General features: G+C 39.3%; 2 protein-coding genes across 2 annotated transcripts in view; both read left to right on the top strand.

The window, feature by feature from the left end:
• Positions 1 to 4,598: 4,598 nt before the first annotated feature.
• ITGA1 (integrin subunit alpha 1) overlaps positions 4,599 to 25,255 on the top strand; it is a 73,123-nt gene continuing 52,466 nt past the window's right edge. The window contains exon 1 of the mRNA XM_054809080.1: positions 4,599 to 4,839. Coding sequence (XP_054665055.1) covers positions 4,677 to 4,839 — 163 coding nt within the window. The 5' untranslated portion in view covers positions 4,599 to 4,676. The remainder of the gene's footprint in view (positions 4,840 to 25,255) is intronic.
• PELO (pelota mRNA surveillance and ribosome rescue factor) lies at positions 4,701 to 13,265 on the top strand. Its single transcript, XM_054809082.1, has 3 exons — positions 4,701 to 4,839; positions 10,037 to 11,294; positions 12,476 to 13,265. The coding sequence occupies exons 2-3, from the start codon at positions 10,569 to 10,571 to the stop codon at positions 12,905 to 12,907; spliced, it is 1,158 nt and encodes a 385-aa protein (XP_054665057.1). The 5' UTR covers positions 4,701 to 4,839; positions 10,037 to 10,568; the 3' UTR covers positions 12,908 to 13,265.

Raw genomic sequence — 25,255 nt, forward strand, 5'->3', positions numbered from 1 at the left:
TGTTGAAAAAAAGACACTTAATTGTTAAGAAGCTGTAATAAAAAGAAGTGTGGGCGGAGCCCACAGAAAGCCCAAGGTAATACTAAGATTCAGTTAATCTTCTGCCCCTGAATTATGGCATCATTTCAAATCATTTCATTTGTATAATGCAGTAGAGCTAATGCACTGATAGGCCAACATTAGCTGGGATGTTATATGTACCTTCAGTCAAAAACCTTATAAAAATGTTGCAATTTCTAGTTCAGCCCCTTGATTTTGTACAATAAAACGTGAATTTGTTTCTTTCGTCCCCCCACACTTGAAGTTACCAGTTCCATTCCCCCCAGACTCAACGCCATAGCTCCAATGACTTCACTGCTGCAGAAAAAGTGCTTCAGCACAAAAAAGACTGAAATACTCAAGTCAGAGAGATCAGTACCTCATTCAAGTTGAATAAAACAGCTAGTGTTTTTCTACCCTTACTTGTAGCGCATATGTTGAAGAAATACACATTAATGCTAAAGCCTGGAAATATACTACAGAACTCAAAGATATATTGTTGACATAGTAATAGATAAATAGGTAAGTAAATAAGCAAGCAGAAAAGCTCCTCGATGTTGCAAGAGAAAACTGTGAATCAGGATTTAAATTGTTAGAAGCTGACTCAAAGGAAATAGAAATAGCACAAGAAATGATTAAAAGACTAGAGGTAACCTGCAAGAATCTTAAATTCTATTCTAATATAAAAATCCTGCTACATGAGTATAAAATGACAATCATCAAATAAAGAGATTGGTGGAAGATTTATAACAGTAAATGATGTCATAAAAACTCATCTCTTCCTGGTCTTCCTGTATTTTTGTGATACCGGTAGTTTTGATCTCTACAAATTTAGGATTAATATTGAAAAAATGCATCGAAGGAAAAGGTGGAAAGAAAAGCAGAATGACTGAGGATGTGAGATACTTTAAATCTATTAAGGAGGAAAATCTGACTATTTTGTTTCGGTAAGAATAGAGACTGTATATTAATTTGGTTCACAATTACTCTGTGATAGTTGGTATATAATCCAAAAAAAGATCAACGAAGACATAAAATATGTTGTAGAGAACATTAACATGGAACACAAAAGGGCACTTTTCATAACATTTCCTACCAACTTTAATTAAACTAACACAAGCTGCAAAACAAAATTTTTATTAAGATCCCGTTGTAGAGTAAAAAGGATTTTTGGCACATATCTACCACTAGTTAATACAGATGGAGCAGAAACATGGGCATTCTCCAAGAATATCAAGTATCAGCTAAAAGCTGAGCTGTAAAACATGAAAAGATTTATGCACAGAGTATTGCTGGAACCATACCAAATTCTGCAAGGTCTTAGTTCTGGTACTTGAAGAAGGAGCCCTTGAGTATCTCAGACATAATAAAAATAAGACTACAGCCCTACAAGTTCTGCCAAGTGAATTCTAGCATAGCCCTAGAATCAGATAGGAAAAAATGGAGACTATGAAAATGAACAACAGAGTAATCAAGGTGAAAGACATCTTGGAGACTGTGAATAAGCAAGTGTAAGAAAAAAATGTAAACGTAAATCATCACTAATATACAGTACAATATAAACCATCGAAGACAATAAGAGCTTTCAATGATAAATCTTCACTTAGAAGCTATATGAGCAAGCTCTGTAGTATTTTCCATGCTGTGCATAATACAGTGTAATAACAACAGTGAACATTGAAGAAACACGTTACATCTCTCTCACAATTATTGATGTTGTCATACTATTCCTTTAATGGCAGTAAGTTAAGCATGCTTCTGGCTATTTGAAGTCTGAGTCTTGCATTACTGATTGCTCTCTTGTGCTACAGGTTAGACACCTTTTTTTACCTAAATATCAAAATAAATTAAAATTGCTCATATCCTATATAAGAATGGAAGAACAATTTCCATGGAAAATTAGTTCTATGTACATTATAGTCATATTATTTAGAATAATGCCTGCCTTTGAAACTATTTGAAAAGCTTTGGTTCCTGTTTCTTTACCCCTTACCTTTGGGAGAGAACGGATTTCCACTGTTTTTTACTGAAATAACACCCTCTTGAAGGGAGAAGAATTGGGTCTTCATGATATTTCTAATTTTTGTTGTCTCTTCAAAGTCTAATCATACAAAGTCTTTAATTAATCTTTAATCACAAATACTTCTACCAGATTCCACGTACACTAGAACTACTAGTGTACTGATTCTATAATGTGTATTCTAAAATACTTTGCTGAAACCAAATTGGGAGGCAGAGTTCAAAATGACCAATCATGTTTAATTTATAGCGTTAGAAAAAAAAACCCTGCCTTGGCATTCTGTGAAACTTTAGAAAGGCACATTACAACCCGTTGAAACTAATAATAATTGTTATGCAGATATTGAAATTACCTAATATCTTAATTACTTCTGGGCCAGAATGCACCTCATCTAGGGATTCCTTCTTAATATAGCTGTGTTCCTTACTACTAATGTATAAAACTTTAAACTCCAAGAAAAGCATTAGCAATACGTTATGAACTGTTGCCTGAATGAATGCACCCTGAGCAACAAAGACTGTGAAAAGATGCAGCAGCTATTCTACAAGCAAAAGGATTTTGCTTTTTTCTGAATTTGTTTGGCATTCCAAAATAAATAACGGTCTGTTAGTCTGTAATGTATTTTACTTTTTTGAATGTGTGCAAATTAATAAGAAACGATAGCTCGGTCCAGCAGTTCATCTCTTCTAATGCCTCCCTTTTGACATTGCCTGATGCAAGATGCATAGGACATCACCAGAAAATGAAATTAATAAATAACAATACTAAGAATAATTTGAAAAAAATTGGTAATAACTCTACATCAGGAATGTTTTTTATTCTCCAGCATGATGTGTATTCCCCACATATGTACCAAATATCACATATACTTCAAACAGGTTTGAACTGATTATTTTAATCCATGTGAAAGTCCTTAATTTTCCTGTTTCTTCCTCTGGCGTAGGTAACTGCATCACAGAAAGAAATCCTTCACTATGATTTGAAAGCAAGCTCAACTCGTCCATGTGCATTTAGTTGAAGTATACTAACAGAAAGGGAATACAAAGAGCCTTTTTTAAAAAACCCAAACCTTTAAAACTGGGGTAAAACCAGTAGTAGCAATAAAACTCACTTGCAAAAATGAAATTAAAGTTTTTTCCAAAATCTTAATCTTCTTTTAGTTTGAATGACATTTTGGTTTCCTTTAACCGGAAAAAAGTGTCTAGTCTTTTAAACTGATACCAACAGAGTTCAGATCCTCATTCAGCAAAAGGTACACATGCGCTTAATTTCACCAACTTTGAGTAGTCCTACTGTGGTAATTAAATATGTTTTATAATGTGTAAAGGCAAGCATATGCATAAATTATTACTGAATGAAGACCTTTGATCTTAAACCCAGCTTTGAAATTGTGCACTGTTTTCTAAAATTTCTAAAATCTCCACAGATCTATAAGTAAAGGTGCACCCAAAGTGTTCTCATAAAATTAAGACAGAAATTGGAAGACATCTTTAACTATTATAATGATGATTAACAGCTGTAGTTTATTAGCCTCAGAGGAACTTACAAAAAATTCCACTAACTCACCAAATTCTGTGCTCCAATTCAAAGAAAAAATGGGCAATTTTTCTAGTAGAACCAAGATCTCCAGATCCTCATAGTGTATTTTGATTTCTCTTTTTCTTGCTTGAGGGACCAAGGGTTCTCTTGTTTTATGAACAACAAAATGATTTTTCACCAGATCCAGTGCAAGAACTCATACACTGCTGAAGGGATGTCACCCCACCTAAGCATCGCTCTGGTAAACACAAAAAGTCCTGCAAGCTGCTCTTTTACTGAGGGTTTAATGAATCCTGAAATGAACCCTACTCACAAGCCTGACTCTGGCTGATTATTACCTCTGCAATTTATTCAGTTATTTATTAGTGAAGTCATTCAGGGGGGCAGGGAAAGAGGCAGAAGGAACACCGTGCAAATATTCAGTAGGTGAGGGTAAAGGCAGTTGTCTGCTATTTCCTCCACACAGCAAAGCACAGGAAGACACAAAGACTCAAGAAAATTGTCCACTGTCCGATGGCTCACTGCATCCCCAGAGCTGCTCAGAATGGGGAGGCAGTGGCTGGCTTCCTCCTGCAGGCAAATGACCAGCCGTAGAGTGCATTTTTTAGACGTGATGTAAGAGAAATTAAACTTGACCAGCCAAACACACCCCCTACCTCAACGATGTGCTTCTCCTGCCGAGAAGGGCTAGAGAGGTGACCGTGGAGCACACCCAGCTCTCTCCTACCCTACAGGGAGGGGAGCTGGCCGGCAGGAGAAACTTACTAATCAATTATGAGCAGGCAGATGTCCTTTTAAAGGTCTGCTGCGCTTTCTGAAAGCTGTAGCTGGAGACTTTGGGGGGGGGGGGGAAGGAGGAGGAGGAGAAGAAGAAGAAGAAGAAGAAGAAGAAGAAGAAGAAGAAGATGTTGATTTGGCTTTATTTGTACGTCTTGGTGCTGGGCTAGTTTTACAGGGGGGTGTCCAAAACTCAGAGGTCTTTGGGGGGGTGGGAGGGAAGAAAGTTGCGTGCTGGGGGAGGAAGCTAGATTTTTCTTGATGCGAAGAAGCAACGTAAAGACTGAATAACAAACAGGAAATGCCTAACTCGGCTGCAAGGCGGGCGGTGCAGAGCACTGATCTCCACTCGCAGCGCAGCACCGCCGGCAGGACCGCTCCCGCTACCCCTGCCCTCGGCCCGGGCTCCCGGCTCCGGGCTCGCAGGAGCCCAGGCATGGCTGCCTCCTACTGGATACTGACAGGTGAGGAAAGCCCCCTTTCTGTCTTGCTTTGAAGACCCAGGTCCCGAAACCAGCTCTGCTCCCTGTGGGAGGGGGATGAAGCTGTTGGAGCCTGGCACCCGAGGGACCGTGTCCCCACTCCCCGATCCCTCCATATGCCCGGGGAATGCCCTGCCTGGAGCTGTCCTCCAGCCGGAGCCCCTGAGGGACATCTTCAGTTTGCTTCTCTCTGCGAACTTTAATCCCTGAACCAGTCTTAGAACCCGGGGGGCTGGGGGGAGGCTGCTAAATGAGGACGAATGGGCAAGGAGAAATATTGCAATTGAATCTGGCTGGTGAAAAGAGGTGCACCTGGCAACTTTTTTAAAATTAGGGTAGCTTTTCTGTTTTTCTCCGTTTGGCTTTCAGAAGGGAAGTGAGGAAGCGGTTAACTGCACCCAACTAACTTCAGAAAGAGGAGTTCATCCGGAGATGGAATATGTAATATTTCCTTATAGGGACTTACTTGCTTTTTTAGTAAAATAAATACAGCAAGTAACAATCCCCCAAGTTAGTCAATCTGTACTAACATTTTGGATCTGAAATTAGGGGAATCCAAGAAGTGGGAAAGAGGCTAAGGAATGCTGAGATTCACGTGCTTGCAAACTGGGACACTGAGCTCCCCAGTAGCTCTTGTGCTGCGAACTAGCACACAGTGAACCTGAGGCAGTACAGAAGAAGGAATCAATTTCATAAGAATTGTCAAAATTTAGGCGGCTGTAAGTGGGGAAAAGGCAAGATTAGGGTTTTTCCCTCTTACTTATTGTGCAAGGAAGAACAGATAGATGAAAATGTGAAAATTTGAATGTAGTACTTCAATGTGCCACATTTAGCCCTTGTTCATAGATATCTTTATTACTTTTCTTACATGATGATATTCTCCAAAACACATTTTTTGTTTGTGTTCCTTCACAGAAGGAGGCTTTGTAAAGGCAACAATTTAGTGTGCCACAACTTCCTTTCAGAGTTGCAAAGTTGCCACTGGTACTGCTGACAGATAATTCACTAATAATGACAAAAGGTTTAATGTCAGGTAGGAAAACATCTCAAAGGTGGGTCCCATCCAGATCTGTAAGATACTTACTAGTTTTTGGTGTGGTTTTGTTGTTTTTAAAGTTGGTGTGAAATAGAATACACTTAGAAATAAGAGGAAGCATTACAGATACTAGGAATAGGATTCAAATTATCTCAGATAAATAAGAGAAGTAGTCCTACATAAACAAGTCAAAATGTTATAAAAATAAGTACAAGGAGTTTTAGAATTACAGTGAAATAAAAAATAAATGTAAATTAATTATGTGCTCCTCTTAAAAAGAAGACAAATCATCTGGCATGCACTAGCAGACAATCTAGAACAAAGGACCTGCATAGAGGTGTGTGATTGTGTATTTACACAGATTTTTTTTTTTTAATTCAACTTGGTATTGATAAGGCCCTTGCAAATCTTGAGTACAGGAATTCTGACAGATGCAAACAGGCGGAATTGCATAAAGAAGTGACAAGACTGGTAAAGGCTGAGGAAACTGGTCTATGAACAAAGTCTGAATGAGTTAGGCTTGCTTATCTAGAAGAGAGGAAACTAAGGGCAAAGTGGTGAACATTTCAAATATGTATTTTTTACAAAAGTATTATTAGTGAGAATATTTTTCCAAATGTCTCCTTGTTTTGTGAGAGCACTCGATCATGACTTTCTATATTGCATACGTTGGTTTATAAAGAGATTGAATAGCTGGTTCTTCACGTCCAACAAGGACAAGAGAAAATCAACATAACTTGCTGTGCAAAAAACTTGGGGAATATTCAGAAGAACTTTCTTACTCTTCAAGTAATGAACTGCTAGAACAGGCTACCAAAAACACCCACCCCTGCATAATCTCTTTCACTGAAAGTTTTGATGAAGTTGGATAAACACCTGTGAGGGATGGTTGAGGTTTGCTTCACCTGGCCTCAGTGTCAGTGGTTTGACTAGGGATCCAGGGAAGTTTTCTTCAGCCCTATGTTTCAACAGAAGAGGAGGGAAGAAATCAATCCAAAGGGTTCCATTTAAATGTTTCTTCACTTACAGTTTTATGCATAGCCTGTTCCCTCACAGAATTCTCTCCTCATTGGTGATGATCATGCTGCTGGTACTGATTAAGACTGCTCATCTTTGTAACAGAAAAGATCAGTAATCATAAAGACAGAACTGTATGCAGAAAATGAAGTGGTCTCTGTACAGAGCCTGCAAAGGCAGGACAGACACAGGATAAAGCGAAAGCATGAAAAAACATATTTTCCGCAGTTTCCCTCTCCATCTTTATATCTTCCTTTGCTCTTGCAACAATCACGTCCAACATTTCTCAGCAGACTTCCCCTATATTTGACATTCCTTCTCACTAGTTTTCCTTATTCAGGACCTTGCATGAATTCTAGCTAAAATGGCTATAATATAGGGGAGAGGGAGTCTCCTATGAACATGACCTCTTGTCTAAAATCTGTACACAACCCATCTTCATAAAGCAGCTGATTAAGACTTGAAGATGTAGGGCAGTGTCTCAAATGTTTTCAAAATAATAATCTTACAAAAACAGCATGGCTCCAAAATCCTATGAATATATGCTATCACCATTTTTATCTTGTCTTGTACTGTTCTTAAAAAGGTCTAAAAATGGATGCCAAATTGCTGCAATTATTAGTACCTATACAATTGTTCTTAGTGATAAATGCCAAGAACTGTCAGGTTCTGAACTTAGTCTTATTCTTTTGCCAAGACTGGAACAGACCATGTAATTTTAAACTTTTATGTTGAAACTGTATGTAGAGTTAAAATTATTCATTTGTTTTGGCTCTACTGGGGTGAAATTTATCTATCTCACTAACATTAGCAAAATTAATATGAACTTACAAACTTAAATAGTTATAAGGTACTTAAACTTTTCAAAATGTTATTTTTCTTCTACTGGTCATTCTTTGACATATTCAAACAAATAACAATACCCAGTACTTAACTTTTTACCAGAGTAGGCAAAGCATCATCATTAGTAAATGTTTTCCTTTGTAAGTTGACAATGATCTTGCTAATCGTGGATACATCACTGAGGTTTATAGTTGCCACTAAACACTTGTGGGTTCATAACTGTACAAAATTTCATGGTTTTTTGTTTGAGAAAGGACTTCAGCACAGCTCAAAATGTCTCTTTCTACAACAGCCAATTTAATATGTTGAGTGGCAATTTTGTTTCAAGGTTGTTGTTCTTTGTTTTCAGTTGAGTTTTTTGTTTTTATTTGTGTTTTTTTAACCCAGCGAGTAACATGCTTGCATGAATGGAATGTTTATTTTCTACTGGATGCCAACTTGCAACCTTTATCTAAAACGTATCCCATCTCCAGGGATGTGAGGCTGCTTGTAAAAAAATTAGACTTGAACCAACAAGCAAAGTTTATAAATAGCAGCAAAATAATAAATAATAAAATAAATATTAACATGGAAGGTAAATATGCACTACAGCTAATTTTTCTTGAGAGAACAGCATGAGGTCAACCCTTGCAGTTTTATAATCGCAAAGAATGTAAAGAAGAAAATCCACCATAAATTTACCATGCAGCATTTCTATAAATAAGTGAAAAGCTGAATGCACACTGCCTAAGCCACAAAACATTAATACAAAATTATGAGTATGTACAAGCCCAAATTAAACAAACAGTTATTTATATGTGTGCTTATGTTATATTCCCTTGGGTGGTCCAGCTTCCTTCTGTGAAACTATTCATGCTAAGAGAGTTAAGCATGTGTACTCACAGGAAGAGAGTCTGAGGTCTCATAAATAAATCCCATTATGTAATATCTGATAAAGTTGTTTTTACATCAGTATCAAGCTCAGAAACAAGGAAAGCACATTACTGAGCCAGATCTGAGTTCAGTGTCCTGTCACAAGTGACTAGTGCTAGATACTTGAAATTTCTATGTACACCGTAATAGGAGATATGGGATGATTTTTGTTCAGAGTAGCCTTGTATCTCATTAAATCCTTGACTCCAAAGCCTTTCCAAGTTAGCAAATTCCATAATCCACAGGATTTAAAAAAAAAAAAACCACCCCCAAAAAACTAAAAGAAACCAGTAACTTCCTTTTAACAATTTTAAATTTGCCACTTTCTCATCTTTAAGAGGATGCCCTCTTGCTTTTCAGTTCTCAGACTGAGTATGTTGACATTCCAAACTTACCTGAATCTGTTCCAGTTGCCCTGATACATTTAATCATGGCACATTAATTTGTCTACTTTCTCAAATATTTTTTGTTCTTTTAACTTTTCTTCATACCACATTTTTTCTAGTCTCCATTCTTTTCCTCATTCTTTCTAAATTTGCAACATTCATTCTGAAATGGAGTTTTCAGTGTTGTACACCATTTCAAAATAAGCTGCAGTACTTGCATAATGACTTTTTTAATATATTATTTCTGGCTTGTTAAACTTGTCTAGGCTGCAAACTGAGCTGTGTAGTTACTGTTCAGGTCCCTTTTCTGTGCAAGTATCATTGAACTAATCTGTTAGTACTAATTAAAAGGCTTTTCTAAGGCATATTATTTACATTTGTCAACATCAAACTTCTTTTGAAACGTGCTTATCTGCCTCTGAAGCTTCTCAGAACTGTCTCATTCTGACTAACCAGTAGCTTCAGGAAGCAGGTCAAGTTTCAGTATAGGCTGATGTATAACTTGCAAGCTTAACCGAAAACCTTTAAAACTGAACTTCAGCTAAGAGCAATGTCAAAGTAACAGTTCAGGTTCTGATGTTGCCTGGGTCTGGTTTTCATTTCCCTCGGTGACGGTCGCCAGACGAGCCGCCTCTTTGACGCACCAGCCGCTGTCAGGCAGCGCTGCCTGTCCTCCCCGACTCCGAGGTACCACGCCATTCCCTTACCACACCCAGGACACTGGCTACCGAGCCATACCTTTCTCCTCTCGATCTGTAACCATAACCTTTCACAACTGTTTAGGTTTTGTGTTGTTTTGGGTTTTTTTTTCTCTTCTCAAACGTGAGGGGCTGTGTTAGAAGCCTTTGAAAGTCTGAATCGTCGCTGTAAGGTTCTAGAGGGGAGGGAACAGCGCGGGCCCCGGCCCCCTCCCGCCCGGCTCACGGAGGGGCTGCAGCGGGGACACGCACCCATTGACGGTCCTCTCCTGCCTCACAACACGCAGGAGCATCGCGGCTGCCTCCTCGTCCCCACGGAAGGTTTGCCCCTGAGGATCTCGGACCCTGCGTGGGCCTGGCTCCCGGAGGCGGCAGGTTACCCGCACCACTCCCCAGTACACGGCCCCCGCCTTAGGCGCCCCTCCTGCCCGTGGCACCCCCGCGCGTGCGCCGGCTCTTGAGGCAGAGGCGGCGGGCAGGAAGCGACCGTGCGCATGCGTGTAGGGAGCAGAGGAGAAAAGGCGGGGGGAGGACGGCCTACACGCATGCGTACCGCCTGGCTGCTCTGGGGCGCATGCGGACTGAGCGGTGCGGGGAGCTGGCCGTGAGTGCTCAGAGGAGGCACCGCGCCGGGGCGGGCCTCAGGTTCAGCCCAGGCTTCGCCGCGGGCCCGGCGTAGGCCGGTGCTTGGGAAAGGCCGCTCGTCCACCGGAGCCCGCCGGCTCCTGCCGCCAGGCCTCCCGGGGCAGGCCTGTTGGCCGCTGTCGCCGCGTCTGAGGGGAAGCTGGGGGGAGCGCGGCGGCGCAAAGAACCGCCAGGATGAAGCTGGTGAGGAAGGACCTGGAGAAGGATAATGCGGGGCAGGTGACGCTGATCCCCGAGGAGCCCGAGGACATGTGGCACACCTACAACCTGCTGCAGGTGGGTGACAGCCTGCGGGCCTCCACCATCCGGAAGGTGCAGACCGAGTCGGCCACTGGCAGCGTGGGCAGCAACCGCATCCGCACCACCCTCACCCTCTGCGTGGAGGCCATCGACTTTGACTCACAGGCCTGCCAGCTGCGGGTCAAGGGCACTAACATCCAAGAGAATGAGTATGTCAAGATGGGGGCCTACCACACCATCGAGCTGGAGCCTAACCGGCAGTTCACGCTGGCAAAGAAGCAGTGGGACAGCGTGGTGCTGGAGCGCATTGAGCAGGCCTGTGACCCAGCTTGGAGCGCCGATGTGGCAGCCGTGGTCATGCAGGAAGGGTTGGCTCACGTCTGCCTCGTCACTCCAAGCATGACGCTTACCCGTGCCAAAGTGGAGGTGAACATCCCCCGCAAGCGGAAAGGGAACTGCAGTCAGCACGACCGGGCCCTGGAGAGGTTTTACGAGCAGGTGGTGCAAGCTATCCAGCGGCATATCAACTTTGAGGTGGTGAAGTGTGTACTGGTGGCTAGCCCAGGCTTTGTACGGGAGCAGTTTTGTGACTACATGTTCCAGCAGGCGGTCAAGACTGACAACAAGCTTCTGCTGGAGAACAGGTCCAAGTTCCTACAGGTAAGGAGCTAAACAGTTTCCAGAGCAGGTAAAAGGAGGCTTAAGAGCTGTCTGTGATAACACAAGATAATTACAAAGGTGATGGCAAATAATTCAGTTATTAGAGAAAATAAATTTATGTCTGAGCATCATAAGGAAATTATTCTACTGTAAGGTAGTTATGCAGGATACAGGGATGGTTCTTTCCTAGGATACCTTAATGTGGAGTAGAGAAACTATTAATTTCCCTATAATAGCATATTTCATCTCCAATTAAGAGTGAAGTACAAGTTGGAAAGTAGTTTAATTGTAGTGGTAATCCATCATACTATATAGCATGCATGTTTAATAACAACTTTCTAAAGCTTTTTAAAGAAGAAAAGAAAGTATCTGGATGTGATAGAGGTTAGTTGATTGTGGTGTTAGTTTTGTACTACATAGTTAAAGGTTATGCAGACCATAGCATTTTTTCCTGTTACTTAATCATCTCAGTGATGCAGTATGTGGGTTTTTTTGCCATTCACTGAAGTAGATAAACTTAGAACCTAAAATAAGTTTTCCTTTTCATAAGGATAGTTGTACCATTTTTTAATTGGAGTAGGCCCGTAATCTATGCTTGCGCAAGGTGGGAAGGCTGGGGGGAAGCACGTCCCAGTATTTAATGGTCACAACGTTTAGGAGACAAATTGCATGAAGAAGCCTCCTTTGGCATTTGTACCAAAGTGACAATAGTAAGCATGAAAAGTTTTAATGTACCACGCAGCTTTGCGAGCATAGCAGCCACGCAGTTGTGCAAGACTGGATACTTTTACACTCTGTGTCTGCAGTCTTAGGAGGTCTTCCTCTTCTGGAACACTTTCAAAGGAAGAGTCTTAGGTCTTAATTTCTTAGTAGTTTCAAGTAACCTTACCTTGAGGACTGTCTGCAACAGCTTGCATATTTAACCTAGTCTTTGAACAAGAGAAACAGCTTTCCTACACTTCTTAAAGTGTAGGAGTACAGTTTAAGGGATTTGGTATAGGCTTTGGGTTGCAGGAGAGATCCTTTAAGAAAAGAACCATGTAGGTTTCAAGAAAGAGATAACTTCCTTGAATAATAATAAAGATAAATATGATGTATAGTGGAAGCTTTTGTGATTGGCTAATCAAGAAAATGGTCCTTTTTATTTAAAAAAACCAAACCTTTGACTTTTTTTACTCTAGGTCCACTCTTCCTCAGGACATAAATACGCATTGAAGGAAGCCCTCTGCGACCCAGCTGTAACTAGCCGTCTCTCTGACACTAAGGCAGCTGGTGAGGTCAAAGCCTTAGATGACTTCTATAAAATGCTGCAGCATGAGCCTGACCGGGCTTTTTATGGTCTAAAACATGTGGAGAAGGCCAATGAAGCCATGGCCATTGATACCTTGCTGATCAGCGATGAGCTTTTCCGGCACCAGGATGTGGCTACACGTGCCCGATATGTTAAATTGGTAGATAGTGTACGGGAGAACATGGGCACAGTACGCATTTTCTCCAGCCTTCATGTGTCTGGAGAGCAGCTTGGCCAGCTGACAGGAGTAGCAGCCATCCTGCGCTTTCCTGTTGCTGAGCTCTCTGACCAGGAAGATGAATCTAGCTCTGAAGAGGATTGATAACAGTGACTTTATGCCGCAGTTACTTTTCCAGATCATGTTGAAATGACATTAAAGGCCCTTCCTTCCCAAGTACTGTATGCAGATGTGCCATGACATGTTATTTAAGTTTTTGATAGTATTTCTTACAGTATGTAGCTCTGCTCAGCACGCTAATGGATATCTGTTGTATTGTAATAGTTATTGGTATACTGTGCATTGGAGCTGACTGTTTTTGCAAGTCACACTCTGAATCACCAGCAGTACAAGAAACTCATTTGACTCCCCAAAGCTGCTCGTTCTGCATCTTAAGGCAGACTGGCAGCTTAGTGTATTGGAATGTGTATGAAAAGATAATAAACTAATAGGAAGAAAACTATGTCAGACTGTCTATTTCTGTTTAAATGCTTGAAAACAGTATTGCAAAACAAATGTAAACTTTTTCATGCAAGACCCGTGCTTGATCTTATTAGGAACTCACTGTTCTTCCTAAGATGGAGTGGGATCAACACATCTCTTAGGGGTTTTTTTGGTGTTAGGAGTCTAACCACTTACATATTTCTGTGAAACATTTGAAGCAATCTTCCAGAAACTAGACCCTTTAAATTAACCATTTCCTCCCTGATATAATAGAATGCGCAAGACAAATTGTGAAGCTCAGTGCACCCATTTCAGTTACCTTTTTGAATGCTGTTATCTTAGGAGATTGTCCTGAAAGTTAACAAGATACGTGATATCTTGGCATTGACTGTGTTCTGATGAATTAGCATTGGGATTATTTAGCACCCAGTCCTGAGAAGGTATATGAAAAGGCTTACAAAATCAGGGCCCTACTTTGCATGAGGAATATTTTGACAACAAATAGTTTAAGTTCATAATCTGGTATTTGTGTACCTCTGTAAAAACATATTTAAGCTGTGATACAGAAGGATTACAAATATTTCAGTTTAAGATTGACAACTGTAAAAATTACTTTTCCAATTACATGATCTGCTTGAAGTATCGGCAGCCACCATGAGTTTTGTTTCTTCACTAGACAATAAATCTTAGGCTGAGGAAGCAGAAACTGCTTTCAGATTCTGACATACCTGCAAGGGGTTTGTTCAATTTAAAATGGTGTTTGATGGTGTAGGTTGTGTGTGTAAATAAGCATTTTTTTAAAAAATGGGAGGGGGTGGGGACGGACAGTATTGGCTTGCCAAAAATACGTTTCATTGAAGAAAACCATGGAAGATTTCTGAAATACAGAAAGGGACATAACAATGGAAGATTAAAAATAAAACCACCAAAACTTTTAGTCTGGGTAGAATAATTTTAGAAAAAGCATTTTTAATGGTACCGTGTGCAAGCTCTGTGAATTTGATAGTATCTATTGCTAGCTGAAACATCTGCCTAAACTGCTTGATAGAGAAGTCCTTCTGGGTTTTCCATCATCCACAGTCTAAGGAATGCATGAACAGAACTTAGGTTAGAACTGTACTTTATTAACACTTTGATTCTTCTCTTACTCAAGACAAGGAAGCCCATTAAGACAGTTGTTTATAGAGTCAGCTTGCACAGATAAACTGTTATTTGAGCTTTACCTTTTTTGTCTTGAATCATGTCGAATGCCTAAACTGATTAGAAGCTTTTCCAGCTAGAAAGCACCCAATTCCTGCTATATGGAGTTCAAGGTAAAGAACGTATGAAACAGAAGAATCTGACCTTCAATAAATATTACTTATATGAAGCAAGCTATGGCTTTAAATGGGCTCCTAATACCTAAACAAAGTTCTTAATTTCTTTAAGATAAGCTGGTATATTAGTATTTACCTTCTAAGTAATGACAATTTGTTGGAATAATGCACAAATGATACATTCAAAATTGTAATACACCAGGAAATTCTTAATTTGCAGCAAACTGAGAGACAAATCAGACTGTTCCTTAGTTGTGAAATGGTTTGCTATTTTATTAGACCAAACTGATTACAGTTATTCAATTTTAAACAAATTATGAAGAGTTTTTGCTGCGTACTGTAAGAAGATTACAATGGCAGTTCTGCTATTCTGTGTTTTGTGCTTGTGGTAGTGTATCACCAAGAAAAGAAGCAGCCATTTAGCGGCTTATTTGATTTTTTTTTTTAAGATATAACAGCAAACATCTGGTAAGAAAATATGTCCACAGTGATCCTTTGAGTTATTTACACTTAGAATTCAAATTCTGCACTGACTTTACAATTTATGAGGTTGGCTTTTTTTTTAGCTATTGCTATCATGGCATTAAGTCTGTGAAAGAAATACATATCTAGTTGCTCGAAGTATGGAAGGGTGGGAACTTTTTTTGTAAGCATTTTTGTAGTAAAATAAATATACAATCAGTATGAGACAAATGCATCCTGTTTCAGGAAACATCTTAAGGGCTTGATATTGAAAGTAGGCTGTGTTCAGTAGTTGCAGATGCTTGACCTGGCAGACTTCCAGGGTTGCTAGTATCTTTTACATTTAAAGGATTTTTAAATAGTTGAGAAGTCCATATTGACAAAGATGCTTGCTTAACACAGACCTTAATCTCTGTCTGTAGATCGCACTTTTGCAGAAATGCACTTTTATCTGCAGATGAAATGATTAAGTGCTACAACTATGGGAAAATATTTTTTGTGTCTTTTCTTTGGAACTAAACATAGATGAACTAAGTACTGTCCGCAATTGCACCATAAAGTATTTAGTAATTTTGAACAGCGTCTTGGTTTAGTTTCTGATTATTTTCTGACATAATTCTGTGATTTAGTAGCATGGTTTATCTTACAATTTTTCAGTTTTCAAAATAAGTAAATACACATTCTTCTTCTAGGGCTTCTTAATGTTTATTACATTTGGTGGGAATAAAGCTTTCAAAAGTATCATGAAATCAGCTTCATCCTGAACCCTGCTGCACTCTTAGCTTCAGAGATTCAAATACATTTATTAATTTAGTTCATAAAACCTCTCTTGCAAATTCAGTTTTATCTCCTTTGGCATTTAAATCTAGATATTATTATGTCAATTTTTTGTGGTTGCTTACCAAATAAAGTTTGGTGCAAAACATGAGGTTGCCACCAGCAAGAGACCAAAATAATCCTACTAGTTATAAAAGACAAATCTTTCTGTAAAACTGTAAAGCATTTAACAGTATTTGACCTAGGGAATGCCTCATCTCCCTCCTCCTATCTTCACCCTTGTACACTGTAGAAGTAAAATGCTGGTAATAAATGATCTTTTGACCACTGCCTGACCACCATTGTAACAAGAGCCCATAGATCTTCAGCTTAATTTGTGATCTAACTGGCATGATGTTTTTTAAAGCCATGTAAATGTCTGGAGTAATTTTTATTTGCTCCTGTTCTCTCAAAGGTTAAGTAGCCCTGAATATTAAAACTATCTTAGGTACCCGTTGAAAATTTTTACTTAAACTTCTTTCTGAGCTGCAGACCTTGGTTTGTCTTTTTCTGTGATGGTATATTATAGCTACCTTCTCAATTGACTGATTTACAGCTTGAGCCTTTTTAATGTCTTTCTGGAAGCTGCATTATCCATCCAGAAAAAGTGCTCAGTTTCATAAAGTGGGGATAAAAGGTGTAATCACGTGTATGTGATCTTTTTTAGTCACCCAGTCCATTCACTTTTCTCTCAGATTTTCATCTCTGTTTTTAAAGAAAACAAGCCTGTTTCTTAAAGGAATAGATGTCTAGTTTTGCAGGAAAAAACATGTTCTCAGAATGTTTATCCTACTGTTTTATCTGAAGCCACATTTGTGCAGTGTGTGGTCTGTTTCTTTTACAAAAGATCTAAGAAAACACTTTTTAAAATGTGAAACTGCAATTAAAAAGTCTGCAATTGGGAATCCTTGTTTATAACCCAAAATCAGAATTCCTGCAAGACACATAATAACAAAAAAATGAAGGAATGACTTCAGAAAACCACTTATCTTTGTACTTTTTAGATACAGCAAAACTTCAGACTTGATTTTTTTTTTCTTGCTCTCTGATATGCCAATTGATTTTATCAGTTCCTTTTTTTTTTTTAAGATAAAATGTTTATTTTGGAATGAAGTTCTTAAAATGTAGAGCTAGGTGCAGCTGACGTGATTCAGGCTGATGACTATTAAACAGAAGAAGTTTCATCTTCAAGCCATGCTATTGTGGGGAATGATACAGGTCTGGGTGTCATTCCTTTCTCAGTTCTTGTTAAATATACACCTGGAACTTGTTAGAAAGTGAGTGATAAAAGTTTTGATGTTGTTAGGATTTCTCAGTTTTGGTTTGATTTAGCAGCCGATGGGAACAGGAGAGACACATGGCATCGCAGTAGATTGTTTTGCACTACCTGTGTTTCTTCTGTAATGGCCACAACTTGCTTGTAGAGACTGTTGTATTCAGATTTTGTACAGGAAGAGAGTATTTTGCAAGGTCATTTTTCTGCTAACTTAGAGTTAGGAAAATACCTAACCATTTGGGTCTTGTGATTATTGTTATAATTCTTAATTCAGGCTCTGACATGGGTTGAGCCTGGGCTTTTGCAGCAGTGGAGAGAGTAAATAGGCTGTGGAGCTTCTTGAGTGACAGTTGCCCAAAGAATTACTTAATAAGCCTAGTGTTTAGTCCTGCCACAGTTTTTATGCTTGACTCAAGTAGGGCATTGACTTTGAGGATAACCGTATGCATGATACAGAATATAAAGAAAAGAAATGTCTAGTCTAACAACCAAACTGTAGTGCGTGTTCTCTGTAAGCTTCTGAACTTGACTGTTTTAGAAATGCAGTATGGCATTTATGTGAAAAAATTGTCTCCTAAGGTGTCTTAGCCTAAAACAGAGTACAAGGAAGAGGGCTCTGAAATCATACTTGTTTATTCTGTTGTCTGAAAATAATTCTTCCTCTTGTCCCACTTGAAGGCTGTACAAGAAACAGAGGAGGGCTGATATCAGAGCAGCGTTTGGTTCCAAGTCAGTGTCTTCTGGGAAATGCAACATGAAGCAGCAGCTTTCGAACCCTGCCAGCCCTCGTCAGATTTTGCTATATAGATCTCTAATTTATTGCTCTTTTTTTTTGGGAAATGCTAGTTCACAGCTAATATAATTACTGTCATGCTTCTCTAATAGTTAGACAGAAGTCAGATTAGAGCTGATCATGAATCCTCTGACAAAATAGCTGTGCCATTAGACAATGTTAATTAGTTGAAAACAGTCCTCCTTTTTAGGAATGCACATACCAGACTCGATGGGAAGTTTTTTCTCTGGTCCAAAATGGAATTTCTAATCAAAGCGAAGCCTAGCATAGCGAAGAAAGAGTCTAGGGGTTTAAGGAGTCATATGGGACAGAAGATAAGAAGCTTAAGACCCTTTTCTGTTTCATTGTTAACACTAGGCTAACGATGCTCCTTTTTCTGTCAGTGTCTTTGGTAAGTACTGTTCCACAGTGTATAAGCAAATAAATATTTTTATATTTTGGCTGAGATAGCTAAACCATAACAGTCTCAGGTGTGATACCTCTTGGGATGTGTGAGACAGTTTTCAGGTTTCTGATCTGAATACGAGGGGAAAGTGATTGAAAGCTGGGGCTGTTCCTGTATAACACACTCCAGCTGTAGTCTTCATGTGTCAGAAAAAAGCCCTCAGTAGAGCTATGTGTTTCAAAAAGATTTTGGACCTGGTGACAGCCAAGCAAATCTGCTTTTGAAGACAGGCAGATAATTTTCCATACAGCCTTAATACAAACCCGTAGACATTTACATTACTTAGAACAAATGTTTTTAGTTGACTTTTTACTGAAAGGACTTCAGAACAAAGAAAGGAAACACAAAATATATGGAAAGATATATACATATATGTGTATAAAGATGCAGTATCCTCCAAGACTGTATATCCTCAAAGTATCTTCATGTTAAAAAAAAAAAAAAGCTAATAACTCTTAGCTTGTAGTTGCTTTGGTAGCTGAAAGATTGAGTCAGGACACAGGCACAATAGTTATCTTCAGGCCTCAAGATTTGGTTATGGTAGGAGGAACTTGGTAGCAAGTGCCACATTTAGGATGAGTGATGGTTATTGAATGCTCGTGAGCATCCCGTTCAACGGTTTCTGAAGCTCTGAAATCTGCAGCAGGTTTTACTGAAGAGAATTGCCTTTTATTTGACCTGCAGTGTTCAGCCTTGTGGCTTCAAGTCTTTAGTACTGGTATAGGCATTTTGGTTAAGGTGTGAGATAAATTAATTGCATTTGTTTATCTTACCTGAATAGTTGCCACAAGACCACTTCCACTCCATTTGGTAAAGAAAACTGTTTTATTCCATATAATTTACTCCTCTTCTGAGTGGAAATTACTGTTCTGCAGTAGGGTGGCTAAGAGAAGCTGAAATGGACTTTCTTCAGATACGGTGCTGGGAGAGCATCAGCTGTGTGCCTCCTGGGGCAGCGGCTGCCCTCGCTGCAAGGATGTACCTAGGAGCTGCCGGGACGGCCGTGGTGAGAGGCAGGAAGGGAGCAGCTGCCTCATGAGGGAGCTTCTCCGAGTTCCAGAGCAGGGAGGAAAGATGAAAAGCTGTGGTTCAATGGAAAACATGAGATGCGACTCTCCAAAGAGAGCTGCAGTGGGTGTTTGAAATAGCTGTACTCAGTTCTATTCGCTCATCCTCAGCTGAGGGTGACATGCAAGCTGATGTGGTTAAGCTTGAGTCTGAGGGAGAGCAGCCTTGAGCCTGAGGCTGTGACTTGAAATTGAGATTTTGAGACCTTGCTAATCCTGTCACTGTGGAGTAACTAACTTCTGACAAGCCTGCTGCACAGGTGTCACACATGGAGTCATTGCTGTATCAGGCTTGTGAGAGACTTATCTTTGTCTTCCTTCTGATACCTGTCCGAAAGCTGCCTTCTTTTACAAAACTAGTATGTAGTGCATTGTGAAACAAACACCTTGATGTGGTGGCAATCGGCATGATAAGCAAAGGAAAAATTTCTAGTCAGACATTAAAAAAACCAACAGCAGAAGCTGAGCGAAATAAACCTTCCAGAGTTTTTGAGGGTGTGCTTAATGGGAAGAAACTGTAAGAGAAAGACAAAAATAATGCTAAAAGGTTTGTCGTTGGTGGGCTTTTTAACAGTGTTTCAGGCTGTTTCAACTAAAGCACTGTTTTTTAAGATAACCAGACTAGTAAGTTAAGTCAATCAAATGGCAAGTTCTTAGACTTTTTCTCTTTAGATCCTCAGAAATCAGTTCTTAAAAATCTATTAATACACAGTCAAGTATTTTGATCTTGGTAAACAACAGATTAATGATTGCTTGAAAAATGGCAAGCCGTCTGCATATGTTTTATCCAGGTCTACTTGCATGGTCATGTGTATTTTTGTTAGGAGACAAAAGTTTCATTAAGTGTTCAGAACAAACCAAATTAATGCTGATAATTAATGCTGACAACTGTGAATCTAACCTTTCCTAATTTTGAAAACTTGTCTTTCTAGCCTAAATAGGTTATATGAATTCATAATAGTCTTGGGGGGGGGGGGGGAGTATTGAAATTGTCACTGAAAAATGTTTAGGGCTTTAGGCAGCAGTATGTTGAAACTGAAGTTTTGACTTTTACTTTCAGAACACTTTTAAAACTACTTTGCTCCCTTGCTGAAGCACTTTTATTTTGACATAAGAACTGGCAAGAAATACATGTATGTTGGAGAGCAAAGACTCCTACTACTGGAAAAATAAGAAGTTGGAACAGCCTTCCAGTCAGAAAAATAAGAGCAAAAGGTCGCTTTTATATGGAATTTGTTTACCCTGAAAAATATGATCTAGTTGCCAGCAACAGATAGGAATCAATTCAGCAATCCTGTACCCTATGCTCTGAACAGAAGCAGAGCACTTGCTGTTGTTATTTTAGTGGAGCATTGTGTTGCCTCTTTAGATCAGTCCAATCCTTAGCACATACGTTCACACCACAGGCTGCACCACAATACTGACCTCGTGTCAGACAGGGGTTAGCTGTCTGAGCTGGTGACACAAAGATGCTTATATTAGGTACTTCATACTTTTTCAGGAGAAAAAGTCTAAAAACTTGCCATTTGACTGACTTGACTTACTAGTCTGGTTATTTAAAATGTTTTAGCTGAAATTTAATGAGTATTTGATGCCCTCCAGGAGCTATAAAGATTTATTAAAAAAATTTTTTTGAGCATTTTATTTGTAAACAGACATCAGACTCAAGTCATCGATCATTGTGTTTCCTTTAGAAAGCATGTTTTCTCCAACGATTCTGAAGCGAGCTGATGTGAGTTGGTCCTCTGTGTATATCAGCACAGCTTAGAAAAGTCTGTTTCAAAGGCAACTTCTTTATCCAAAGAGCTCTAGACCAAAGAAGAATAAAAACAGAGCGCAGCATCAGCACTGTCGTGCTGCCAAGCTGGAAGTGATCCGTTGTCACTCTCTGCTGCTGAAACTGTAGTTGAGGTGCTACTTGCATGAAGCTGATGTTAAATCTATGCTAAGGTAGCACATATTTGCAACAAGGAGTATTGTGGGACATAAGGTGGTGGCACGATGTTCTTTTGTGCCTTTTTAGGCGGTCCTTTTTTAACATCGCAGCTCCCATTGACGTTAGAGGACTGAGCCACTCTTAAATAACACCAAAATTTACCTTAGCTTTGCAGCCTTCACTTTAGCCAGGACAAGTGGCATCTACACAAGAAAATAAAATTTCATCACTCTTAAGCTTCCACGGGAGTTTCGTGAAGTTGATGCAGGTGTTTGAAAGAAATAGTAACAGGTTCTTTTTGGAACTCCTGGTAACACCAGAATACTTTCTGAACAGGACTGGGCAGGACAGATACCTTAAAATCATGGGTGTACTTCATGTGCTGTGGGTGGGAAATGTAAGTTTTTAGCGCCAGTAATTCATGTAGAAAGCTCTATCTTAAACTGCATCTAAAAAACAGGATGTTTTTCTACCTCTAGAGTCCAGCTTTAATTTGGGGGTGGGAAACAGACCTTTCTCTTATAATCTCTTCACGGCTAGCTCCAAATTTCCCTGAATTGTTTATTGACCAGTAAAAAAGAACATTTGCAGTAAAAAGACCTGTGATTAATTCCGTAGTGCTTTCAGTTGGTTTACTAGTAAAATCCCTACACCAACATTACAGCAAAAGATGTGTTTATGCTTTTACTGGTACTTGAGTGTCTTAGTCTTTAAAAATTAGTAGATACAGTTGATGAGGCATATTATTATGCTAAGTTTTTCAGTAGGTTGTTATTCAATATTGATAATTCATGGTGATATACTAGCTTTTGGGGAATTTACTAACTTTGTAATTGGAAAAAAAAAAGTATGTTGACTATAAAAATATACCACATAAAAGAAGAATATTAAATCCCCATAAACTGTTACTGCAGTTTTAAAAATTACTTTATTTCCCGAACTGGACTGTGAAATGACAATGGTAGAGGCACTGAACTTGATCATATTCTACTTCACTTATGTCACATGTGATTATTTCAGGGAATAAGTTTCTAACATGCCTAGAGCGGTATCTTTCATTCTCATTTCAGCGGAGCAGTACCGGTGTGAAACTGGTATTTTGGCTTCGTTGTTTTTTCTGATGGTCTCAGGTGAACACTGTGCTACTTCCTGGCTTACTGGTACTTAAATCCATTTACAGAAAGTTTGATTTCATCTGTTGCCTGTAAATTATGTCCACCTCACAGGTAGACTGGAGATTAGCTACTGACATACAAAAACAACAAGCCTGTGAAAGTCCTTGTGATTGTCTTAGACGATAAGATGAGCAAAGCTGCTTAAATACAGTAAATAAATACACATAGCAGCAGTCTGTGAATTGCCTTGTGCAATACCAGTTGTTCTTGTGGGTGTTTTTTGTCCAAATGAACAAATGTTTGTATTGCCGATCTTCAGTTTTTCTTGGGGTGCAGTGTCTTTTGTGATGTGTATGTGTGGTGGGTTTTGTAGCTTTTTCTAGATTAGGCAGCTATTTTATAGTTGTTTATGCTCATGGAAGATTAGATTGAATGACCACTGTGGTCATTTGCAGTCCCACGTTATTGTCCGCTTGGTTTTCTCAGTTAAAAATGTAAAATGTATGTTATCACTGAGCCATATTCTTTGTTTTCATTGAGCCATATTCTTTAAACTGTCCAGTGCAAGAAAAGCTTTTTGTCATGGTTACCAATTCCTAGGTAGAGGCGAGTAAGGAAACAGTGGCCGAGGATTCTCTTCTCTTTTAGCAGTGAGCAGTCATAAGTTTCAAACCAGAAAAGCTCTGTATGTCTTGGTAGAGAGTTGGTATCATAATTGCCCATGCCAGTGCATGCTTGAGACAAGCTCAGGATTTTGCTGGCGAGCAGGTCAGAGCTGATCTGTGCAAACAGGCAGTGCCTGCTCCCCCGTGCTCTTGCAGGACAGTGCTGACGTTCCCTGCAGGCATTTTGCTGCTGTACAGATGGGGATGAAGAGGGACTTCCATCTGGCCTCATGGTGTGAAAGCGCAAGCAGCTGGGGACCATTCGTGGTGGAATTCCAGCATTTCAGCAAATAGGTGACTTATTTTCTATTACTGCCTGTAGCAATCTCTTATCAACTATATTCTCACTGTAGTAATTTTTCTGGTTACTGATAGGAGAAAAAGGTTTTAAAAAATCTTGAACAATATTACTGACAATACAGTTGATTCATTGCAAAGAATTGACATATGCAGTAGAAAGGAGGAAATTTTTGGATGATGGTTCATTTTTTTTCAGTCTAAGCTCAATTTCAGGCATTTCTAAACCTTTTAAAATTCACTTTTAGCAACAGTAGGTTTCATCCCTTACTTTCCAGTTCAGCTCTCAGAAAACTGCAAGTATGATTACATACAAAAAAAATCGGTTTAAACTTTACTAGAATACTTACGTTTGTAAAAGTGTTTTCTATCTTAGACTGTTGTAGCATCTCCCTGTGCAGTTTAAATGGAGTTCAGTTTTGTAAAAATCCTTTATTTACAATTTGCTGGAACCTGTTAGCTTTATATAATGAGTTTGTCTGAAAAATAATCTAAGTCTTTGTGCTAAGAAGCAGTTTAAAGTTTAAGAGTTTTCAAGTCCCTGTTGAAGTATGGGAGTACATACTGTGAACAGGTAAACATGCAATTCTTTTTTACGTAGCTGTGACATAAGAAGCTGGAGCAACATAGTGGTTTCCTCTTACTCTACTAGAAGATGGCTCAGATAAAAAAAATGAATGTTCTGTTGTGTTCCAGTGAAAATTTTCATAGATGCTGTATTATCAGAAATAATAGGAAAGGTGTTCTCTGTACAATTTGACTATAGTTTGCAAGTGGATTTTCTTTTAATATACACATCTGAGATTTAATTCAGAAGTGTGTCCATCCTTGCTTGGCTCTGGAATTTTTGCTTGGTCAAGCTCTCTGCTTTTGGGCTCTTTTTCCCCCCAGATCACTTCATAGCAGAGTTGTATGAGACCAAAGGAAAAGAGATATTTGTAAGCTTCTATCGTTTCCCTTCCACTGCACTTATTACAGTTTCTTGGATCACAGCTGAATTGATGCTGTTGTGTTTTATGGACATAAAATATGAGCTATTGGCTTTTAGCATGCATGTTTATTGCATATGTTCTTGCTGTACTAAATAAAAACTGGCTTGGATTTAAGTTCTGTGGTGCTCTGGCTAGCTGGGTGTGAGAGGGTCATATCAGGATATTTGCACTTCCTTTTGGAGGATTTCTTCTCTTCCTGAAGCCTTGAGTGATTTGGTTGAAAGCGAGCCAATGATTATGCTCAGCATAAGGTGATGAAAGACAGCAGTTTGTAGCCATTGTGAAGTAAAGAAATGGAAAAAGTTGCTGCTTTTCAGAAAGCCTTTATTGTCACCAAAGCATTTCCACTCTGATATTAGCCTTAAGACTGCTGACCTTTGAGAAAAATTACCTAACAATCCCTGAAAACAATTGGGGGAGGTGAAAATTAATGAACGATGATATCAAGTCAGGAAGGCAAAATGATAATAATTGTCCTTCATCCTGGTAGGGAGACAGTAACATGAGTTTTCAGCTAGGCATTATTTTTGCATCGGTTCTCAGGTTATCACAATTTCCAGAATGGTCAAAAGGAATTTCTGCCCTCCTGGGGTGTTTTATAGATGGGTGATTTTAAGTTTGATGGGGTAGACTAATAAAGTAGTCTAGACTGATCCAATGATAGGCTGATTTTTAGGGTTTTTTTCTGTGTGCTATGATTCACATTGTCTGGTTTCAACAAGGCCACACAGTGGAGAGCTTACAGCAGCAGGACATCAGCCTACAAAACTGGGATTCAGAAAAACTGAGCAAGTAAAAAGCTTGTAGAAAACCAGCCTAAACATCATAC

The sequence above is a fragment of the Grus americana genome, chromosome Z, assembly GCF_028858705.1.
Source record: "Grus americana isolate bGruAme1 chromosome Z, bGruAme1.mat, whole genome shotgun sequence".
Taxonomy (NCBI): Eukaryota; Metazoa; Chordata; class Aves; order Gruiformes; family Gruidae; genus Grus; species Grus americana.